Source organism: Vombatus ursinus, unplaced genomic scaffold, assembly GCF_900497805.2.
Source record: "Vombatus ursinus unplaced genomic scaffold, bare-nosed wombat genome assembly UNPS02014941.1, whole genome shotgun sequence".
NCBI lineage: Eukaryota > Metazoa > Chordata > Mammalia > Diprotodontia > Vombatidae > Vombatus > Vombatus ursinus.
Window position 1 is genome coordinate 2507539 of NW_020954719.1, and position 25226 is coordinate 2532764.

The following is a 25226-nucleotide window of genomic DNA, read 5'->3' on the forward strand; positions in this document are numbered from 1 at the left end:
AACTTCCTAATAATTAGTGCTATCCACAAGAAAGGAATGTAGTATCTGTTTCCTATGGTGGTGGGTTCTGGTAGATAATACTGCTTCTACCACAGTAGACTTCCTTAAAGCCTTTCATTGGAGATCTTTAACCAGTGGCTGGGTGAATTCTTATTTGGCGTATTGTAGAGGAGATTTTTGTTGAAGTACAAATTGAATTTTATGGCTTCTGAAGTTTCACCCAATGCTGAGATTCTGGGATTCTTTTGAACTTTTATTATAAGTTAGTGCTTTGTTGTCCTTTTTAACTTTATGACCACATGGACATGCCAGGCCCTTCTGGCCTCCGCTGTCTACCAAAGTCTGTCCAAACTCATGTTTGTTGCTGCCATGACACTATCTAGCCATCTAATCCTCTGCCTAAGGTAGTGCTTAGTAGAAGTTTGTTAATTGGGATACATCTGTTTCAGAAGATGAGGAATACCTGCAAATTATTCTCCCTTCATCTTAAATTTGGCAAAATGTCATATGTCTTGGTTCTTGTTTTATTGAAATACAACAGTAAGGAATAGGGATCATGTTTTATGTAATTTTAAAAAAAATCTTTTTTAGTGCCTAGCATTTTTGTACACATTGTGTTTTAAATAAGTGTTGATTGCATTGTGATTTGGTGTTGTAAAAACAGCATAAATTAAAATCTAGCAAGCCTAAACCTGGAAAAGGTTTCAGAATTTTTGGTGGTTTAGAGCTGCACGTGTTTCTTTCAATCTTTTCATTTTAAAAATGAGGAAACTGAGGCCAGGGAAGTTAAGTAATGTACCCACATAAAGGTCAAACAGGTAATAAGATTCAGAGATCCTCTGACTCTAAAACCAGTTTTCTTTGCATTGTTTTTTGCTACTTCCAGAAGAGCAAGCTGTGATCAGTTTATGAAAATTAACAGGGATCTTCAGTATAATATGTGGATAAATTTCCTAAAAATAGAGCTGTCTAAAAATGGAATGGTCTGCCTCTGTCAAGTGGTGAATTCCATTGTTACTGTCAAGCTTAGTTAGACTTGGTGACCTTCTGCCAGGAATGTTGTAGATGGGAGGTGTCAAACATGTAGTCCTGGCCTCGTGCCAACCACTTTACTCCCAAGTACTTTCTGAACCAGATAAAAATATAATCGGGAAATATTGAACAAAAGAAATAAAAATATAATAAAACATAAACAATATTACTATGTGGTTTTCTAAGTCAATATGCAGCCTGCAGGAGTCTTTAGGTATGCTGTAGTGGCCACTGGTTCTGTTTGAATTTGACACCATTGCTGAATTTCAAGAACAAAGAGCTATAGCTTAGGCAGTTTATAGGGCAAATGATACAGAATCAATTTTAATCTTATTAGTGATTTGAAGCATTCTCCTATGTGATTGTTAGTAGGTAGCAATTTTTCTTTTGAGAATTCCTTGTTCATATCTCTTGACCACTTTTCCTCTATCTCCTCCCTTTCTCAGCCAAACTCCTACACTTTAATACCTTCACTTCTCTTCTCACTTGCTCTTCAACCCTTTGTACTCCTGCTTCTGAGCTCATCTTCAACCAAAACTGTTCTCTTTAAAGTTAGAAGTGATCTCTCAATTGCCAAAAATCTAATGGGCTTTTCTTAGTCCTAATCCTTCTCTACCTGCCTGCTGCATTTTTCACTGTTGAACTCTTTGAGAGCAGAGACTGGTTTTTTTTCCCTTTTTTTTTTGTTTCTCCAGTGCTGGGCATGTAGTAGTTGCTTAATCATCATCATCACTCTCCCTAACTGTAGGTATTCCCTAAGTTTCTATTAAGAGTCCATGAACTTTAAAAAAGAAGTTTTGATAATTATTTCAGTATGATTGGCTTACTTTATAATCCTGTCTATTTTATTTTATGCATTTAAAACATGATTCTTAGAAGGTGTACATAGTCTTTACCAGACTTCAAAAACTGGATCCCAACCCTTCATGAATTGGCTATATCCTCATTGAATATTACTCTCCATCCTTTGCTTTCCGATCCAGTCAAACTGGCCTTCCCTTTTACTGACACATGAAACTCCTCTCATCATATTTCTGCCTTTCCAGTGTCTTTCCACATCCCTAAAATGTAGTCCATTCATACTTCCATCCACTCAGTGTTTCTTTCTTCTTTTAATATGCAACTCAACTTCTGTATGAAATCTTTCCCAATAACGCCATTCCCCTCAACTGCTAGTGCCTTTTCTTCTAAATTCCCTTGTGCTTAACTGCTTTGTATATATTTGTATTTATTAATTTAGTATTTGTGCTATATTAGTGTTTTTATATGTACTTATCTCCTTTGGACTTGCCTTCCTCATTAAATATAACATTTTTGTGATCAGGGATAAATGCTTGTTTATTGATTGTTTGGATTGTCTATTGGGGAATTGTCCTAGAGGTCCTCATGCAGTTTTAAGCTCTTAAACCTTAAAGACTTTGGGGTGCGTCTTGTATATTTCTTTATATCTTAGATTCTAAACCCTTATTATAGATGTTTGGTATAAAGATTTTTCTGTATCGCTTTTTTTTTTTTTAATCTTAGGTGTATTGATTTTTGTTTGTGCAACAGAAAGTGTTTCAACTTCTGTGTCATCAAAATGATCTTTTGCCTTTTGTAACTGACTCTCATTTGTTTGGTTAAGAATTCCTACCCAGAGCTGTGAAAGGTGTAAGATCTGCTTCTCTCCTAATTTTTAAAATATTATGATCTTTAATATTCATGTCCCATTTGCCTTTTGAAGTGATTATGAAATGTCTTGTAAGATATTGGTTTGTGTAATTTCTGCAGAACTTTCTTTTTTTTGCCAGGTCCTCTTATTTTATGATGTCTTCCATTCTTTTTTTGGTTAAGAGTTCTCTCACTATCCATAGTTGTCAACTTTATTTCCATTCTCTGGTTTATGGTTAGGCTGTGACTTTTTTGTTTAGGTCACTTATCCTGTAGGAACTTATTGTTGCATGTAGTATGTGGTGTAAGACACTGATCTTATAGATCAGTGGGAATAGAATATACCTTTTTCTCAGTGACACATGGAGCCTACACAAAAACTGACGATGTATTAGGGGGGAAAAACACCTCACAACCAAATGCAGAAAAGCAGAAATATTAAATGCATCCTTTTCAGATCATGATGAAATAAAAATTACATTCAATAAAGGATCATGGAAACATAGAATAAAAATTACTTGGAAATGAATTAATCCCAAAGAATGAGTGGGTCAAAGAATAAATCATAGAAACAATCAATAATATCATAAAAGACTATGACAATGAGGTAAGATACCAAAATTTATGGGATGCATCCAAAACAGTACTTATGGGAAAATATTTCTAATTGAGGGGATGCCCTTCAACTGAGAGATAGATGAACATGTTGTAGCATATGATTCTGATGGAATACTATTGTACTACAAGAAATGATGAGCAAGATGCTTTCAAAAAGGCCTGGAAAGACATAAATGAACTCATGCAAACGGAAGTGAGCAGAACTAGGGGAAAATTGTACAAAGTAATTGGATGATCAGTTGTAAATGACTTAGCTCTTCTCAGCAGTACAAAGATCTAAGACAATTCTGAAGGACTTAGTTATAGTATCAGTCTTTATATCTAAATCTTGAACCCATTTTGACTTTATTTTGGTACATGGTATAAGATTTTGGTCTATGCCTAGTTTCTGCCACACCTTTTCCAGTTTTCGCAGCAATTTTTGTCAAATAGTGAGTTCTTAAAGGATAGCATTTTTCACCTCTCCCCTACACAAGACGGCATGCAATCTGATATAGACTCTACTTACATATTCATATTAAACATATTTACACATTAGTCATGGTGTAAAGAAGAATTAGAACTAATGGAGGAACCATGAGAAAGAAGAAACAAAACAAAACAATAAAAGAAAAGGAGAGCAAATAGTATGCTCCATCTGCAATCAGACTCCTAAGTTTTTTTAACTTCAGCTGATGCGTAATAGATTTTGCTCCAATCCCTTACCTTTAATCTGTATGTATCTCTTCTGCTTCAAGTGTGTTTCTTGTTAAACACCATTTAGTAGGATTCTGGTTTTTAATCCACTCTGCTATGTGCTTCCATTTTATGAGTGAGTTCATCTTATTCACATTCATAGTTATGATTACTCTATTTCCTTCCATCCTGTTTTTCCCTGTTTATTCTTTTCTCTCTTTTCTTTTCTTGTCCCTCCTCAGAAGTGTTTTGGTTCTGACCCCCACCTTCCCTAGTCTTCTCTCCCTTCTGTCAGTCCCCCTCTCTTCTCTTATCTCCCTTCTTTTCTACTTTTTTAAATAGTTGTTTTCCCCAGTGAAATTTTATATGTCTTTTTCTATTTTTGGAGCTTCCTTTACCAAGCTGTTGACTCTTTATTCATGAATCTTCTGCATCACCTTCATTTCTTTTCCCAATTTTTCCTCTACCTCTGTTATTTTATTTTAAAAATTCCTTTTGAGCCTTACACCAGTTAGCATTTTTCTTTGAGGCTTTGCATTTAGTTGTTTTGACGTCATCTGTATTTTGATCTAACTTTTAAGTATGTTAACTCTTTGCGGTCAGGTTCTTTTTTGTTGTTTGTTCATTATTCCAGCTTATTTCTTGACTTTGAACTTTTTTGTTAAAGTTAGGCTCTGTTCCTGGGGTGGAAAGGGCACTGTCCCAAGTTTCAGGTTTTCCTGCTTCTGTTTTCAGAAGTAATTCTGGGATCCATAAGTTTTCAGTTCTTCAAAAGTGGCATGATCTAAAGAGAGTTGTGATCAGTGCTCTCTTCTCCCCTGGTACTTTGACCAGGGTCCCCACTCCCCACTAACTGAAAGCTCTGGTATGCTGCTACTCCTTCTCACTCTGAGCCTGTGACCCGGATCCACAATATAGACAATCCAACAGAGTCCTGCACTCAGTGATAGCACATTGTTCCCAGTCTGTGGGCTGAGAGCTCAGGAAGTCACAGACCCATGTCAGTCCTGCCCAAGGCCTATGGAGTGCCACCTGTGCTACAGACTGCCCTCCATTCTCACTCCAGTGAGACAGACTTTTCCGGTCTAATTTCTAAGTTGTCTTCAGCTAGAAAAATTGTTTCACTCTGTACTTTTTTGGTTCCGGTGGTCCTGAATTCATTTGGAGATATTATTTCTAAGTTGTTTAGAGGGCAGTTTGGGAGAGCTGAGGCAAGTAAGTCCCTGCCTTTACTCCAACCATTCTGGCTCCACCTCAGCCCATTTTTTTTCTTTTTAAAAATTACATTAAAATTTTAAAGATATTTCAGATGCCAGCTCAGTTCTAATTTTAGAATTTTAGGCTTTTTTGTGTTTGTTTTCCATTTTGTCTTTCTCCTACTTTTTAGTGTTTCTTCTGTTTTTATTATTTTTTTTAAAATTTCTTGATTTTTAAAATTGCATACTTAATTCATTAATTCTTCTTTTTCTTTTTTAAAAAATGTTTTAGAGATAAAATTTTTCTTCTGAAGACTGCTTTAACTGCACCCCCAAAACTTTGGTATGTTGTCTTATTATTTTGTATAGAATTAGTTTCTATAATTTTGTCCTTTGATACTTATTGGTTTCCATTTAGGTCTGTATCTTTTTGCTTTCCTCTGTTGCTATTTTTATGGCATTGTCATCTGTAATATATTTAATATAGCTTTTCTTTACATTACAATTTTTTTTTCTCCTGTGCCTTAGAATGTGGATGTGTTTTTATTATGGTACCTTGTGTTTCTGATGTGTGTATTTTTAAGCACCTCATCACAAGATACCAATTGTTCAGCCCATTGTTTTCTTTTTGTTTATATTTTTGTTAGATTTACCTAGCTCAGGAAATAATAATAATTAATATTTACATAGCACTTATGTGCCAGGCAGTGTGCTAAACACTTTACAATTATTATTTCATTTGAACCTCACAGCAACCCTGAGAGATCGTTGCTATTATTATCCCTTTTTTGCAGATGATGAAGGTGAGGCAAACAAGTTAAGTGACTTGCCTAGAGTCACACAGCTAGTATGTGTCTGAGGCCACATTTGGACTTAGATGTTTTTTTTTTTTTTTACTGTTGGTCCAGCCTATCCACATTACCACCTACCTTGCCTATAAGAAGAAAAAAGAACAACAAAAATACTACAATTAAGTATTATATGAATATTTTATTGCAATTTGGTTAGCTTTTAAAAATGAATTTAGATGCTATTACATTTTATGTATTTTTGTTTTATAATGGGCCAACTACCTCTCAACCACAAATTTTTTCAGGAAGCATTCTTTTCTTTTTATTCATCTTTTCTCCAGTTCCACCAACCTCACAGCAGTTTGCTTATGCCTCCCTCTCTTATGTTGTTGTGAAAGTATTATTTTTTTTTATTGTGTTGTGTTATGACTCCCAACTAGACTGTATAATGGTATTGTGTAATTTCTAAATCTTTTTCTCTTGCAGTACTTAAAATACTGCCCCATACCTAGATTTATTCAGTGTCTACTAGGTATGGGACAGTATTTGAATTGTTGGTTTTTGTAAGCTATAGAAGGTCATGGTTATATATTAAATATTGGTTTCTAACATAAATCCATTATAGTTGATGTAATGGGGTGTGTGTGTGTGTGTGTGTGTGTGTGTGTAAATCAGCTTTTTAAAGTGTTATTTTATGTTCTGTGCAGTATTAAGAATATTGACAGGAAAATGTATTGAAGATAGAACATGACTACTTCTTACCTTTTTTAAAATTAATTTTTTGTTACAAACTTAAATATTGAAACCTAAATACAAAATGAAAAAAAATTTAAAAAGCCTTGTCATATGCACAATGGCATGTAGGAGAGGATTTAAAATATATAGCAATAAATTTCCATTTCAAGAAAGCCTGTATAATAAATACTACATATTGTGTTGAGAGCTGTCCATCTTTTCTTTTCTTCCTTGTAAGTTTTCTTTTGTTCTCTGCTTTGTGGTTTTTATTCTTTTTTTTTACCCCTTCTCTCTCCCCCTTTTCCCCCCAGGTACAGTTAGTCATGAATATATTTACGTATAGATATATACAGACTTACATATATACTATGCATACATATAGTGTTATATACTTTCCTAAGAAATACTCAAGAAATTCTGCTCCCGATCTTTATTTTGTTTGTTTGTATCTTATTTCCTATCCCTTCTGACTCCTCTACTTTACTTCAACGCAGTAGCTTGCCCACTTATTACTTAACCTATCCCCACCAGAATCCTTCCCTTATTCTCCCATTCCCATTAATCTAAATACCCTTTAACCTAGTCTTTGGTATGTACCTTATATTTCTCTTGGCTCTTATGTCAAATCTTGTATTAAGTTCAGGTTTTTTTTTTTTTAATAGAATCCTTATAGTTTGACAATTCATTAAATGTTCTTTTTTTTTTCTTTTCTTTTCTTTCTTTCTTTTTTTTTTTTTTTTTTTTACTCAGGATTATGCTTAACTTTGCTGGGTATATTTTCAGCCAGAAGCCCAGGTCTTTTGCTCTTCAATATATAGTGTTCCAAGACCTGTGATCTTTTAGTGTTGCCATTGCCACTGCTAGGTCTTCTGTGATTCTGATTGTGGCACCGCCATATTTAAATTGTTTTTTTCTTGTTGCTTGTAATATTTTATCCTTGAGCTGGAGGGTTTGGAATTTGACTGTGATATTCCTGTGGGTTTTCCTCATGGGATCTCTTTCAGGTGGTGATCTGTGGATTTTTTTTTTTTTTTTGTATTTCTACTTTCCCCTTTTGTTCTAATGCTTCAGGACAATTTTCTTTATTTCTTGTATACTTGTATCAAGATTCTTTCTTTGATCATAGCTTTCAGGTAGTCCAATCATTCTTATGTTTTCTCTTCATGATCTGTTGATGTTTCACATTCCCTTCTGTTTTTTCTTTTTTTATATTTTGTTTTATTATTTCTTGATCTTTTATAACTTCACTGGCTTCCCCTTGCCCAATTCTGATTTTCAAGGAGTTGTTTTCTTCCTTAAGATCCTGAATCTCCTTTTCTAATTGGTTCACTTTCTTTTCATAATCTTCTTGTTTTTCTTGAACTTTTTTAAAGTATTTTCTCAGTCTCTCATTTAATTTTTAAAGTCTTCTTATAGTTCTTTTATGAATTCTTTTTGGGCAGGTGACCATTTGATGTTACTCTTTGGGGTAGAAGGAGGTTTCTTTGCTTCAGTATCCTCCTCTGGAGACGAACCCCGCTCTTCTCTATTCCCATAGGTAGTTGGATTCTTTCTCCATTGCCTATTAATTTTTTTATTTGTAGTAGCTTAGTTTTTGTAATTACCTCTAGCCCTGGGGTATGGAGGATGATGCCACTGACCTCAGATCCTTCTTCAGTTCTTCCCTCTGGCCTGGAACTGAAACCAAGCCCTCCAGCCTGCTATAAGTTCTCACAGCCAGTGGCATCCCCACCCCACTGCTTCTGCACTGACTAGGGGCATGCTGGTTCCTTCTGTCCCCCACCATGTCTGCAGCACAGCTGGGTCTGGCTTTCTGGCTCAGATGCTCAAATCCCCTCACTCTCCCTAGGGGTAAAAGTTCCTGTGGTTGGGCTGATGCAGTCTCCCAACCCAACTAACCCAGGAGCTTGCAGTTTAAGTGGAATTAAACTGGAGGTGTTAGTTCTTTACAGGGACCAAACCTCATCCTGGGATTTTTCTTCAGATCTTCTCCAGTTGTCCCAAGAGGACCACTGTTCTGCCCCTACTCTTATTTATTTTAACTATTGTATGTTTGCCCTGAGGTGCTGTTTTATCTCATTTGTGGGAGAAATCTGGAGAGCTTGTGGGAGAATTTTCTGATCTACTCCATCATCTTCCTAGAATCTTCTCCCTACTTGCTACTTTTTAATAAAATTAGACTTTTAAAAGATTAGGTACTATGTAATTAGAAATTATAATTCTATAGTTATAATCTTGTATTTTTACATATATTAAAGCTTTCCAAAGAGTTTATTTTTTGTAGAAAAGGTATGTTGTACTTTAAAAATTTGATTTTTGTCCCTCTGGTTTTCAACGTCAGATATTTTAGCAGTCCTTAATTAGGAAGTAGCATCCCACAGTTTATGTTTATTTCTAGAGTTATAGCACCAGAAGAAGTGTAGTGGAAAAGGAAATATAATTTTGGTTCAAATCTGTCACCTTAAGTAACACTGGGCCATTTGTAAAATGAGGTGGAGTAGATAATTTCTAAGGTTTCTTCTGCTAGCTCTGAATAATTTATATATATATGTATGTATGTATATATGTATATGTATACAAATGTAATGTAGGTTTATACTATATGAGTAGGGACTTTATTGTTTTTGTATTTCCTGTGCCTAGCACAGTGCATTCACATTCAATATTTGTTGGGATTTAAAAAAATATTTAGAACCCTCACTAACTCTGTGTGTGTATATATATATATATATATGTGTGTGTGTGTGTGTTTCTGTATGTGTAGAGTGGCTATATGAAGGAAGAAGTGGAAGATTCTGCTGAAGATGAGGCGACTGAGTCGAAAGAAAACCTTAAATTTGGTTAAAGAATTGGATGCCTTTCCAAAGGTTCCTGTAAGCTATGTAGAGACTTCAGCAATTGGGGGTACAGGTGGGTTTCATTGAAAATTTAAACTCTTGATGTTGTATAAACATAGAGCTTATGAATAGAAACCTTGTAACCCTTTTCTAACTTCTAATCAATGGTATAGAAATGCAACATTTTGAAAAGATAGACTAGTTAAGATGTGTTTTGTTTGACTGGAGTATACTTGACAATAATCTGACACTACAGAAGAGCAGTTTTTATGATAACGATTTTAATGTATAACATACAGAAGTTACAGATTTTTTTTAAATTCAGATGTTTGAGATTTAGATTGGCTTTACCAGCTATCATTTAAAAATTATATGTGTTAAGCTTCAAATATAAAACATACTAAGTCAGAACAATGCCCAGACACTATTCTCTTTTTGCATTTTGGGAATGTAATATGACACTCAATAGGGTACTATTTAATTGTTTGCAAGATCAAGGGAATGTGGAAATGTTCCAAATTTGGTAATGCCTCAGTACTTTGAAAAGCAAAGAAACAAGAAAAAAGACTTCAAGTTAACTACCTGGATTATCCAGAGTTTTTAGTTAAAAGCAGTAGGGTATATTATTAGCTGGCAAATGGCAATTCCTTTTAATCACTAGAAGTTGACATTAGTCAGACTGGATTATCAGAATAGCTTCCTCATTGTTTCCTTCTAGGTTGTTCCACTCTTTCTCACCCTTTGTTTTCATGTTATTCACCTATTTAGACACCTTCAGTGACTCTTTGTTGCCTACAAAATAAAGTTTATGACTCTTTAGTGCTTTAGTGGTGTTAAAGGCTATCCACAATTTGGTCTCAGTCACTGACCTTATCTTCATTACTTCCCAATGTAAAATTGCCATTCTGGCCATTTTAATATTTTTCCTATCAAATACACACTTTTGTTGAGATTTTGCCCAAATCCCCATTGCCTGAAATTCCTTCAGTGATCCTTTTCAGCTTTCTTTTATTAATCAGCTCAAGTCTTATTAAACCAATTCTGACCATTGCGTCTCATATTGATATCTGTGGACTCAGTATTTATCTGCTATCCTGCCTTTTTGGTATTTAATTATACACTGCCATTGACATATCCTACCTTTTTGATATTTAATTATACGCTGCCATTGACATCACTTGTGCCATCTTTTATTGCTATTTAATTCTTCTATTACTTAGATTTTTTATGTGTTTATGCTTTGTTTCTCTCTGAAGGAGAGAGTTCAAATACTACCACTCACAATTTACAAATCAGAAAACTGAGGCTCAGGGTCATTACATTTAAGGGTCATACCTAAATATAGAAATTAAATGGCAGCAGTAGATGGCACAAGTGATATAAATGGCAGTGTATGATTAAATGCCAAATAGTTAGAATAGTAGATAAATGCTGAGTTTGTAAATATCAGTGTGAGATGCAGTGGTCAGAATTGCTTTCATAAGACTTGAGCCGATCACTAAAAGACAGGTAAGTATTGAATAGCTGAAAAGGACAAATGCATTTCAGGCAGTGGGGATTATAGGAAAAGGCTGTGTATTTGATATGCTTTGTTTTTTTTTTTTTACCTTTCACCTCTTTTTTTAATCTTTTTTTAATTTTAGATAAATACTAAAATTTAAATACATAATAAAAAAACATTATAAACTTACATGTTAAGCTTAAAATATAAAATAAGAGAAAAACAGTCATGGGCACAGCAGAATGTAGAAGATTCCAAGTATATAATAATAACTTTACATTTTAAGAAAGCCTATGTATTAAATACTGTGCGTTATGTTGCCAAGTGTCTGTCTTTTCTTTCTTGTAGGTTTTCTTTTGTTCTCTGCTGTACACTTTTTACTTTGTTCTTTTTTCCTCCTTATTCCACCTCCCCACAGCTACAATTAAGCGTGGATATATTTATATATAGATGTTAATATATACATACACCTATACATATATACACATATATACATGCATACATATATAAACGTATCCTTTCCTTAGGAGATTCTACTCCTAATCTTTGTTTTTATGTTTGTGCGTATCTCTTTTTTCCCATCCTAACTCCTCTATTTTACTTCCACTGGCTACCTTGCCCTCCTATTACTTAACCTACTCTCACTCAGCAATCCTTCCCTTATCCTCCCATTCCCTTAAATCTAAACAGCCTTTTATGTGACCCTTTGACCTATTGCTTTTCTTCTACCTGCTACCTTGCCCTCCTATTACATAACCTGTTTGCCCCACAACAATCCCTCCCTTATTCCTCCCCTTCCCATAAATCAAAACACCCTTTTGTACACCCCCTTTGACCTATTCCTTCATTTTCCACTCTAAAGAATCCCTCCCTTCTTCTCCCATTACCGTTGATCTAAATACCTTTTTGTATCCCATTTTCAACCTGTTGCTTCACCCTCCCTTCTAAAGATTCCTTCTTTTATCCTCCCCCTCTTAGAGTTTTATTTCTTTCTAAATTTAGAAGACTTTTATACTCTTTTAGATGTGTATGTATTTTTCCCTCTTGAATCCATTCCTGACGAAAGTAGGTTTCTAGAACTACCAGCCCCCCTCCTCCTTCATCTAATTCCTCTGTATTGGTTCTGCCTCTTGTACCTCTTTTGTTTAAGATAATTACTCTTTTAGCTGTTCTTGAACAGTTTTACTTTTTGAAGTCATATCATACTCAGGTCTACCTCAATTTTTCTTATAAGCTACCTAATTACAAATAACAATTTTACACATAGGTTTTACATTTTACATACATAAAAGGTAAACAGTCTATCCTTATTGAGTCTGTCGCTTGTATTTTTCTTGGGCTCTTGTGTATCAGATCTTCTATTAAGTTTAGGGTTTTTTTTTAATAAGGTCTTGAAAGTCTGACAATTCATTAAATGTCCTTTTTTAAAATTTTTCATTCAGAATTATGCTTAGCTTTATTGGGTATGATATTTTTGGCTAGAAGCCCAGTTCTTTTGCTCTTCAATATATTGTGTTCCAAGACCTGCAGTCTTTCAGTGTTGCCACTGCTAGGTCTTGTGTGATTCTAATTGTGGTATCACCATATATAAATTGTTTTTTTCTTGTTGCTCGTAATGTTTTTTTCTTGAGTTGGAGGTTTCAGAATTTGACTGTGATGTTCCTTGTAGGATCTCTTTCAGGTGGTGATGGGTAGTTTTTTTTACTATTTCTACTTTCTGCTCTTGTTCTAATGCTTCAGAACATTTTTCTTTAATTATTTCTTGTGTTATTGTATCAAGATTCTTTTTTCGATCATAGCTTTTAGGCAGTCCGATTATTCTTATATTTTTTCTTCTTGATCTGTTCCCTAGATCAGTTGTTTTTCTTACGAGATGCTTCACATTCCCTTCTATTTTTTCATTCTTTGTATTTTGTTTAATTATTTCTTGATCTCTTATAACTTTACTGACTTCCCCTTGCCCAGTTCTGATTTTCAAGGAGTTGTTTTTTTTCCTTAAGATTCATGAATCTCTTTTTCTAATTGGTTCACATTCTTTTCATAATCTTGTTTTTCTTGGATTATTCTTATTTTTCTTTTTAGTTTTTCTCAATTTCTCTGACATTTGATTTTTAAAGTCTTTTTTTGTCTTCTTTAATGAATTCTTTTTGGGCAGGTGACCATTTGACATTCCTCTTTGGGGTAGAAGTTTTCCTTGCTTCATTGTCCTCTGAAGATGATCCCTGGTCTTCTCTATTCCCATAGTAGCTCTCTGTGGTTGAATTCTGTCTCCTTTGCCTGTGCATTTTTCTTTTTTGGTAATAGTTTAGTTTTTATAATCACCTCTAGTCCTGGGGTATGGGTGATAGTGCCTCTGACCTCAGATCCTCTTCAGTTTTCCCTTCTGACCTTGAACTCAAACCAAGACCTCTAGCCTGCTGTAAGTACCCATAGCCAGTGGCATCTCGCCCCACTGCTTCTACACTCACCAGGTGTGTGCTAGTTCCTTCTCGCCCCCACCTCGTCTCCCCAGCACAGCTGAGTCTGGTGTTCCTTGTCAACAGAGATTCCCTTTCACAGCTCAGATGCCCAACTCCCCTCACTGTCCCTGGGGTTAAAGTTCCTGGGGCTGGGGCCAGAGGCAGCCTCCCTACCCAGCTAACCCCAGGGCTTGAGGCTTATTGTGTAAGTAGTCCCTAGCCTGGAGGTGTTTCCTCTTCTGGGGAAGAAGCCTCCTCCAGGGATTTTTCTACTAATCTTCTCCAATTGTCCCTTTTCTACCTCTACTCTTACTTGTTTTCACCTCTGTATGTTCACCCTGAAGTGCTATTTTATCTCTTTTGTTGAGGAAAGTATGGAGAGCTTGAAATTTTCTGACCTACTCCACTATCTTCCCAGAATCTTCTCTTATCTGATATGCTTTGTAGCTCTAACAAGGTGATTCACTTTTTGAGGACAAGGACTTTATATGTTATGCTTCATGTTTCCTCCTAGTATTTATAATAATGGACACATTATGTAATGTGACGAATAATTAAGTGAATGAATTAAGGAATCAATCAAATTTAAACTGTTCGTTCTTTTCAAGTATAGATAATTATATATAAATTAAAGATGTTATAACTTATTTATGGTAGTGAAATTTCTCAGATATAGTCTTTGAGTAACTGTGGCATCATGTTAAAGACCCTGGTCTCAGAGTCAGAAGCCCTAGGTTTGACTCTTGGCTCTGAACTTATTTAGCTTTATGAACCTTAAATGTACATCCTTGTACCTCAGTTTTCTCATTTGTAAAGTGGGAATGATAGTATTTATACTTTTCTCTTTCGTGGAGTTTTTTTTCCCCCCCAGGAGTCAGGAACACCTGAGTTCAAATCCAGCCTCAGACACATAACATTCACTAGCTGTGTGACCCTGGGCAAGTCATATACCCCAATTGCCCTCACCAAAAAAAAAAAAAAAGTGACATCATAAATAACAAGCACAAAATTGATTATGATACTGTTAAAGTTTCAGATTGCATTGCCATGAAATTAATACTGCAAATTCCAGTTATACAGTCTTGATCTTTTATTGTTGTTAACATGCTAAGAATGGACATATTATATGTATTCAGTCAGGCTTTGTATTGTTCCTTTGCATATGGAGTAACATTTTTATGTGATTGCCAGATGTTAGGGCAGAGGAAAAAGTCTTATGGTTATGCTTTGGAGCTATTCTGTGCCTTTCAGCCATGTAAATTTTCTAAAAGGCATGGGAGAAATCAGGGCAAGTTATTTAAAACAACAATATCTGCCCGTCCTCCTATGTCCTCAAAATTAAAAAAAATATAAGCAGACTATAGATTAAAAATACTATAACCCATGTAATTTTAATTTATGGAAATTTGTATTGTCACTGTTATATGGAAAGAAGAGTGAAAATTTTGTGGTCTTGTAAACATATTGACCGGTTATATTTAGTTTAATAAGAACCCTTAAAATGAAAGTTAAAAAGTGGTCTATGAATGCATTTGAAAGTCATTAATATTGATCATTTAATAGTTTTTAGATTTTTTTTCAAAAGCTATATATTCTGATTTTTAAGGAAAGTATATTAAAAACCAGAAATATTCATTTAAAGCTTACTATAAATTAACTAAATTATGCTCTTTTACTTAACTCATTTTTTTTTCTTAATTTCTTAGTTTCTCTAATAGCATTTACTACAATGGCTTTGTTAACCATAATGGAGTTTTCAGTATATCAAGATACTTGGATGAAGTACGAATATGAAGTAGACAAGGATTTTTCTAGGTAACATTTTCTTTTTGAAATCTTTTTAGAGTGTATTAATACTTGTTTAGTTCTTCTGAGGGAAAATATGTTTGTATAGAAAGCTATAAAATTAATTACATTTAATGTTCATCTGATATTTTGCTAAGGAAATGACATCATATCCTCTTCTCCCCTCATTCAGTTGCATGTAGTATTAGATTAATATTATCAGAATTAAACCTTTCACAGTTGGTCTATATATAGTTAGTCTGCCAAGAAATAAATGTTCTTTGTTCTCTAATTTAATATGCATCTGTTTAAAGAGACTCTTTTCACATTTAATCAGCTTTATTATTCATATATCCAAATAATCCTTTTTATAATATGTCAAAATAGCTAGATATTTCAAGTCATTTACAGCTCAGTTCTGATTGCACAAAAATTCAGTATGGGATTCTTATTTTTACAAATATATTTGTTTCCTTATAAGAATACTTTGATACAAAAAATAGGCCTTTGTAGCACATTTAAGTAACCAGAGATTCCTGTTACTTGGCTTATTTCAGATTTTCTAATGCATAGCATGTCAGTCATATTCAGATAAGTGCTATTATCTACCTTCCTTTTCAAATGCTTTTGATTCTGTCTTCAGAGAATTCTAGCCTTTTTCCTGGACTGAAAAAATTTAAGTATTCTGAGCCGGAGGGTACAGGCATACCTCATTTTACTGTGCTTCGCAGCCGACGTGGTTTTTGTTTGTTTTACAAATTGAAGGTTTGTGTCTATCTAGTGCCGTTTTTCTAACCATGTGTGCTCACATTGTGTTTGTATTACAGTTTGGTAATTTTTGCAGTATTTCAAACTTTTTCATTATTATTATATTTTATATATGACATGGTGACCTCTGATTGGTGTTCTTTGATGTTACTATTGTAGTTGTTTTGGGGCATTACAAACTGTGCCTATATAGCAGTGAACTTAATTGATAAATGTTGCATTTGTTCTTACTGCTCTACTGCCCAACTATTATTTCTCTCCTTTCCTTGGGCCTCCCTATTCCCTGAGATACAACGGTATTGAAGAATATTACATAAACTTAGTTGATAAAGCAGTGGAGGGATTTAAGAGCATTGACTCCAATTTAAAAAGTAGTTATCCTGTGGGTAAAATGCTATCGAACAGCATCGCATGCTACAGAAAAATCTTTTGTGGAAGAGTCAATCAATATGGCAGACTTCATTTTTGTTTTATTTTAAGAAATTGCCACAGCGACAGAATTGGAAATTGCGGTGATGCCCTTCAGTTGGGGAATGGTTGAACAAATATTGTGGTATATGAATACAATGGAATACTATTGTACTATAAGAAATGATGAGCAGGCAGACTTCGGAAAAAACTGGAAAGACAGGAAGTGATGCAAACTGAAGGAAGCAGAACCCGGAGAACGTTGTATATAGTAACAGCAGTGTTTTGCAGTGATCGGCTATTGACTTGGCTCTTCTCAGCAATACAATGATCCAAGACAATTCCAAAAGACTCAGGTTGGAAAATGCTACCTATTTCCGAAGAAATAACTGATGGAGTCTGAATGCAGATTGAAGTATACTATTTTCACTTTATTTTTTTCATGTTTTTTTTTTTTTCACAACATGACTAATATGGAGATATATTTTACATGATTTAAAAAAAAATTGCCATAGTCACCCCAGCCTTCAGCAACCACCACCCTAATCAGTCAGCAGCCATCAACATTGAGGCAAGACCCTCCACCAGCAAAAAGATTATGACTCTCTGAAGGGCCAGATGATGGTTAGAAATTTTTTTTTTAGCAATAAAATAATTTTTAATTAAGGTATGTACATTTTTTAGATATAGTACTACTGCACACTTAATAGACTACAGTATAGTGTAAACAAAACTCATGCACTGGGAAACCAAAAGATTTGTGTAACTTGCTTTATTGCAGTATTCTCTTTATTGTAGTGGTCTGGAACCAAACTCCCAATATCTCTGAGGTATGCCTGTGTATTAAACAGCTTTCCTTTTGAAATATATCTGGTGTGTATATTAAGGTATCATTGTAATCTTTTAGTGATAGCATTAACTTTTTCATTCTTGGAATTTTTTACACCTTGGATACTTCATTATGGCATTAAGTATGATGCTGAGCCTGCCTATACCAGTTTCTTCCAAGCTAGAAAGACGTGTTGTACAAATTAGGAGAAAGATTTTCTCTCCTGTAGGAAGACCAGCTTAGTCAGATGTGGAGAGGCTTGTTACCGGGCCAACAGAAACAGATAATTTTTGACTAAAGTGACAAATCAGATGGACAAAAATTCAAAATGTTCTTTAGATCAAAGTATTTTTTCCTGCAGTGAGTGGTAGCATGGCTTTAAAAAGGGATACAGGGTACCAATGTTTACATAGTTCCTAGATCATCTAGAAATATCAGTTTAACTGCTGGCACTCTTAATCTGTGTCTTCGTCCAGTAACCATCTAGTTGAGGAATTGAGTCACATTTCCATCAACAGTCTCATAGCAACTGAAATCAGAAAATAAGAAATTGCAACCAAGTGAAAGGATACCTCATTAATTCTTTTTGAGGCAAAGAAAAGAAGTATTTTCTGCATTAAGTACCCAAAGGCAACAGGAAATATCATTTTCTGGCACCTTTAGTTATCTTCCCTTATAATACTGTATTTCACCACATAATCGTTGCTGATTTTATGCAAAAAGTGGGGTGTGGCCATTACATGAAGTTTTTTTTTTTAAATTGTGCCAGTATTACTTGTCTTTTAGTTTCTGTCAGTCTCACAGCAACTTTTCACTCACTGAAAACTGTCTTTCCTCAGCTGTTTCCATGCTGTTCAGCGAACACAATTACTTTTAGCTTGAAACCTGCAGAATAGTTTTTATATTTATCCATAATCAGAAAGAAATGCTTTGCATGTTAACGTATAGTTGGCAGACAAACTGTACAGTTTAGTTAGCACAGGAAAATGCAAGTCTGACCATATCACATGACTTACTCGTAGCAGTTTCACCTGCCTGCCCCTTGTGCCTATGGCTCTTCATTGGGTTAAGTGACAATATCATTAGTACTGTAGTCCTCTAAACAAACCACACAAGTTGACTTTCAGAAATATACTGACAATGTGTATGTGCTGAGAATTCTAGGCTTATGGCTCACAATGTGCAAGAGATAAATAGATGTCCATATGCCACTGGTGAATACATTGCTGTTCTGTTTGCCTTTTAAGTGGCATGATGAACAGATTTATACCATGTGATGATTTTGCAATGAAAGTTTATAAACCAATAGAAAGTTGGACACGATTGAAAAAATTACTTAACTACAACATGTTGGAACTAAGAAATGGTTAAAACAATGACCAGGGGCAGCTGGTTGGTACAATGGATAGAGTCCTGGGCCTGGATTTAAGAAGATGCCTCTTCCTGAGTTCAAATTTGACTTAAGACACTTACTAGATTTGTGACCCTGGTCAAGTCACTTAGCCTTCTTTGCCTTTAGTTCCTTTATCTGTAAAATCATTGCCAAAAAAAGCCCAAATGGGGTCACAAAGGGTTGGACACAACTGAAACAACTAAAATGAAGGAATAGAGAAATTCCATGAAGAATTGAACTAGATCTTCTAAGTTAACTATGATGCTCAGTCACTTCAATGTGAAAATGGGCATGGGGATAGTCCTGAATATTATATTGGAAAATGTGATTTGGGAATCACGAAGTAAGAGACTAAAAATTTGTGAAATACTCATAAAACTCAAACCTATTACTAATATTTTCTTTAGGAAGGAGAAAAATGCACTTTGGCCTGTATTAAAAGGTATCTACACCTGTCAGAGATTCCTGGCATGCCTATCAGAGGACCTTAGCCTTGCATGCCAAAGAGCATATGTTCAGATTAGGAGCCAATTGAACATCATGTTCAGGCTATCTTCTTTGTGCGTCTCATTTTTCACCATCTCGAGATGACAGTACTGTCTCTGAAAATGAGTTCAGTTTGTATCCACTCCCTGCAGTCATTTGCTATAACTGTTATCCTGAGTCTCAGGCAATTAGTGGCAGAAGCTGTGTGATACTGAAGGGAGCCAGTTGCTAGCTTCACCCGTGGAATTATGTTCTGTGTGTCATTTCAGTTCAGTTTAAATTGCTCCTCTTTTAGCACTGTTGTATTTCTCCTAAAATCTTCTTTGCTAGACACTACAGGGTCTTCCGTTTTCATGCCTTCGCATTGGTTGTCATCCTCCAGTGCCTAGAATGTCTGTTCTTCTTAGAATCTCCATTCTCCTTTGAAACTTAGCTTAAGTGCCATCTTCTGCTTGAAACTTTTCCTCATTATCCAGCAACTAGTAACTTGTTGTACTATGTCTTTATTGTCTCTTCTGATAGATTATAAACTCCTTGAAAGCAAGGACTGTTTCCTTTTGTATTTCTAGTCTCTAGTGCAGTGCTTGGCACATAGTAGGTACTTTATAAATGTTTGTTGATTGATGGATGATGGTACCAGTCAGTCAGTAAATTTCCCACCTTCTAAAAATGGGTGTTTTTCAAGGCTCTTCCAGGGAAGATTTTTACAAAAGAAGCAGATATCTCTTTCTTCCTTTATTTATGCTCTTACCCTTGGTGATCTTGTCACTTCCTTTATGTTCAAATATTCTTGGTATTATCTGTGCCTGGTAATTCATTAGTCTACAAATCCAGCTGTAATTGCTCCTGTTTGATTCTAGTCCTTTGTTGCCAACTACCTTACTCGATGTACCTTTCTACCCTTGTGTTCTATTGGAAACTCAAATTGAGTATGTCCAAAACTGAACTTATTTCCCCTAAATTCACCCTTTCTTTGAACTTTGTAGGAACATAGATCGTAATTCCTTCTAAGGAAGGAACCTTGGAATGCATCTAATTCAGTCCTCTCATTTTACGGATAAGGAAACCAAGGCCAAGGGTGGTTAAGTGACTTGCCTTATGTTACATAGGTAGGAATTATCAGAGACTGGATTTGAACCAAGGTCCTCTGACCCCAGAACTGGTGCTCTTTCCATTGTATCAAGCTGCCTACCTTTTTCCCGGTCACTTAGGTGCGTTAACTCCGAGTCATTTTGACTCTCCCTAGGCCTCTTTCTCTGCCTTCTCCCACTTGGACCAGATACTGCAATCAGTTATCAAGATGGTTGATTCTGCTTCCACTATATATTTGTATCTATACTGGATAGTTCAGACTTTCACAGTTTCTCTCTTGTACTATTGCAATAGCCTTCTTATAAACCTATTAGGATGTAAGCTCCTTAAGGGCAGAGATTATTTCATTTTCATCTTTGTGCTTAGAAAAATGGCCATACATACATACATACATACATACATACATACATACATAGATGCATAATAAATGTTTTGAGTTTAATTGAACTGAAATAGTGAACACAACTACATTACAAAAAGCTAAATTAACTACGCGTGAGAGTTGTTAAATCTTGCTGAGCGCTATCATCTAAGAGCAAGTGGACTCAGGAGGAGAATAATGAATAGATATGAAATGAAATAGATTGGTTGATATTTTCATAACCTGGTATATCAGAGATAATAGTATCTGCTTTTGAATTCTACTACTTCACTGTATGGGGACATGGCATTGGGCCCATAAGATAAAGTTAGGAGGAATGGCTGATCCTGATCAAATATATATAGAAGAAATCCAGGCTGGAGGTGTCATAATTTTAAAGTCATTATAGGATTAGTTTTCAAGATTCCTCAAAAAAGGGAATATTCTAAAGAATGGAAAAGATTGAAGATGTTCCTTGGTTGGGGTAGGGAGTGGTAAGGGGGAGGTGACCAGGAAGATGTCAGCAACAACCAAACTGTATGCTTGCTTTTGCATCAGTGTAAAATCTTAAGGTGATTATTTTTTGCAGTGTACCTTTGATGAAAATTTGAGAAGGGATCCAGGCAGGCTTTATACATTTGTTCTGTAGCAGAATTCATCTTAAAATCATAAAACTGAGAAATATAATAAAATATGACTTTGAAGGCTTTTTCTTTTTAACAAACAAGGTGTCTTCTATGCACGTTTTTGAGTAATATAAGATTTTATGACAGATGTTTCTTAAGTTCTTGGAGCTGCTGTTTGAGAGGCAGTTTAGCATAGTATATAAGACCCTGGACTTACAGTCAGAAGAACCGAGTTTCAGATACTTCCTTTGATATTTAAGTAGTTGTGTGACCCTGGGTATAAAATAAATGGCTTAACTTATAAGGTTTATGATCTTATGAGATAACTTTGTTCATCAATATCCTAAGCGTTTATGAGTTGTAAAACAGAGACTTGAAAGTGTTTTCTTAAGATTTCATAGTTGTATGCATTTAGAACTTGAAATAATCATTCAATTTAATCATCAGTAATCATTTAATTCAAACCACTCGTTTTATAGGTGATGGAATTTAGACTCAGAAGTTAAATGACTTGCTCAGTGTCACACAGGTGATAAGTTGAATGCAGGTCCTCTGAAAGTGTTTTTCATTAGGTTGTCTTGTCTAGGAAGGAAAGAATGGAACAAGCATTTATTAAGCACTTACTGTGTTACAGGCATTATTGTAAGCTCCTTTTTTTTTTTTAATTAATTTATTTTTAGTTTTCAACATTCACTTTCATAGGCTTTTGAGTTTTAAATTTTCTCTCCCTACCTCCCACCGTAAGACAGTGGGCAATCCGATAGAGGCTCTACATATACATTCCTCTTAAACACATTTTCACATTAGTCATGTTGTAAAGAAGAATTAGAACCCATAGGAGGAACCACAAGAAAGAAGAAACAATACAAAATAAGAAAAACAAAAAAGAACAAATAGTATGCTTCGATCTGCATTCAAACTCCATTGTTCTTTCTCCGGATGTGGATAGCATTTTTCATCATGAGACTTTTGGAGTTGTTTTAGATCTGAAGAGCGAAGTCTAGTCATTGCACAATATGGCTGTTACTGTCTACAATGTTCACCTGGTTCTGCTCACTTCACTTAGCATCAGACCATACAAGTCTTTCCAGGTTTTTCTGAAGTCAGCCTGTTCATCATTTCCTATTGCACAATAATATTCCATTACATTCATATATCACAACTTGTTCAGCCATTCCCCAATTGATGGGCATCCTGTCAATTTCCAATTCTTTGCCACCACAGAAAGAGCCACTATAAATATTTTTGTACATGTGGATCCTTTTCCCGTTTATATGATCTCTTTGGGATACAGTCCTAGAAGTGGTATTGCTGGGTTAAAGGGTATGCACATTTTTATAGCCCTTTGGACATAGTTCCAAATTGTTCTCCAAAATGGTTGGATCATTATTGTAAGCTCTTTGAGAAGTATTTTCTAATTTGATCATCGCAGCAACCTGACAGGTGCTATGATTATCACTGTTTAGGAAACTGAGGCAAACAGAGGTTAAGTGACATGCAGGGTCACATAGTGAACAAGTGTTTGAGGCTAAATTTGAACTTGAATCTTCCTGTCTTCAGGTCCAGTGCTCTGTTCATTGTGCTACCTAGTTCTGCCCAGGCCCCCTCCCACAAAAGAAGAGTTACCATTCATGACAAGGTTCTCCAAATGTTTCTAGTAACAAAAGATATGCCAAAAAGATGTACCAATTGCATCAACCCCAGAAACAAAGCGTCCCCAATAAAATACATAATTATTCTGAAGAGTGATATTAGTTTAACCATCTACACTGGAAGAACAAAGTATTCGTTGAAAAGCACATATTACCTAGATTTTGACATTCAGTGATCTTGAGGTGCTTGCTGCTTCAAAAATATTTCTTTAACATCAGTTTTCTCTTAGTGATAATTTGGCTGTGAATCATGTACTACTATGATGTCAAAACAATCAAAATCGCAAATGACTTTACTGAGAAGACACATGATGGGATATAACCAGGTTGTAGTATATTATATTAACAAAGAGAGAACTTATGAATGAGAAGTAATAGAAAAGAAAGGACTTGAGTAAATGAAAAGGGAAGTATGTAGATCATGTAGAAAGAAATCAGTAATAAATAGACAGCCTGGATATATTCAACCCCGTTCATATTAAGAACCAATATGTTGGTTAGTCCTTCTGTGGCACATAACAAAAAGAGATTGATGGGAGAAACATCAGTGGGGTACTTGATTGAGAAGGCTTAGAATAGTTATGACTTGTACAAGTGGAGGTAACATCCACACTGATAATAGCATGTATCTAAGTAAAAGTATCAAATTTGAGGCAGCGTAGTGTTGAGCAGGGGTGTCAAACTCAAATAGAAACTCCCTGTGGACTGCAAATTCGTTTAGAAAACCACAAATTAATATAATCTGTGTTCTATTGTATTTTTATTTATTTTGTCACACATTTCCCAATTTCATTTTAATCTGGTTCAAGCTGAATTTGCTGACTTACTTGGCCAGCAGGCCAAGGTATGACAATACCTCTGCCATAGGGCATTTGACTGTGGGTTCAGTCTTTTATTTGATTATTTACAGTGCATCTTGATAATTCATTTGGTATAAGTTTTTTTTTTTTTTAAAGCAAAGTGTATTCAGGGAATATTTTGTTTTCTAGGGGTTTAACTGTATCACTATCATTTGAATTAAATTGTATAGACTTACAAAGAACTTTATTTTAGAAGGTTACTGTTCAGAATGTGTTTGCTTTTTTAAGAGTTACCTAGCGTTCTTGCTCTTATATTTACCATTATGATTATTAGAGATAAAAATGCCAAAACCTGTGAAGCTAAAAAAATTCTTTGGAATGATTTCAAAACATAACTGACTTTAAACTATCTTGCTCTCAATGCTAGAGATACTACTAATTCAGCCATATTTAATTCTGTTGGAAATCTAAAATTTTCCATGTACTTCTGAATCTAACCATACTTAGGACCCTGGATCATAGATTTAGTGTTAGAAAGGACTTTAGAGCCATGTAGTTGCTCCCATATTTTAAAGATGAGGAAACAGGCCATAAAAGGTAAAGTGTCACACACCTATTAAAAGTGATAGAGACAAGCTTGGACTGCCAGTCCTCTGACTCTGAAATCAGTGAATACTCTTTCCACTATACCAGACTACTTCCATGTACCTTTGTTATTGCATGTGGGCATTTGTCAATGAATTGTTTTTTGTTTTTTGTTTTTGTCTTCCAGCAAATTAAGAATAAATGTAGATATTACTGTGGCTATGAAGTGTCAGTGTAAGTATCTCTTCTGTTTGATGACTCAGAGTGCTTTTTTATTTTAAACAATTGCAATTTCATTTTCCCTTTCTTGTTTTTCCTGTTAGGTTTTTTAATTTTCATCATGATTAATTTGATTATTCAAATTTGCTGTCAGTTTCCTATAGTAGAAATATTTTCAACTTGGCTCTTTATTCATAGAATCTTTCTTTTATTTCTCCTCTAAAGAAGGGAGTCTATTAATTCCTCCAGTGTAGTTATATATCATTGGCATATGAGGAACCATCAAAATAAAAGGATTGGGGAGGTGAAATACTTAAAATTTTAATTAAATTCCATGCACCTGTTTACCTCTTCACCTTACTCCTCTGTATGTATAGGCCTCCTTTATATCAGGAATCTAGATCTTTTTGAAAAAAGTGGTAAATTAATGATTCTGTTAGCATCTGTGGTTTCCATGGTTATTTTCTTAGTGATACTTGTACAAGTTGTAGAAATTTATATATATATATGTATTACAAAGTAGGCAATTTTTTTCATGTTAAGGTTGTTTCACAAAATGGGGAAGCCTTTACACAGAAAATATGCTTGAGTTTCCTCTTGATTAAAAGACAGGAAGTAAAAACTCCATTATTAGAGGACTTTTTTTTTAAAAGGTATCAGAGAACATTATGGAATTGGAGAAGTCCCAAAAAATTTCATTTTGGACAAGTTCTTTACCAATTCTTATT

The 25226-nt window shown here is 34.8% G+C and overlaps 1 protein-coding gene across 4 annotated transcripts in view; it reads left to right on the forward strand.

The window, feature by feature from the left end:
- Positions 1-25226, forward strand: part of ERGIC2 (ERGIC and golgi 2) — a 54812-nt gene that overhangs the window by 2149 nt on the left and 27437 nt on the right. The window contains exons 2-5 of one of the 4 annotated variants that reach the window (XM_027844447.1): positions 5464-5514; positions 9462-9607; positions 15201-15309; positions 24467-24513. In XM_027844447.1, coding sequence (XP_027700248.1) covers positions 9502-9607; positions 15201-15309; positions 24467-24513 — 262 coding nt within the window. In that variant the 5' untranslated portion in view covers positions 5464-5514; positions 9462-9501. The remainder of the gene's footprint in view (positions 1-5463; positions 5515-9461; positions 9608-15200; positions 15310-24466; positions 24514-25226) is intronic. The other 3 variants (XM_027844446.1, XM_027844448.1, XM_027844449.1) reach the window with 3 other exon arrangements.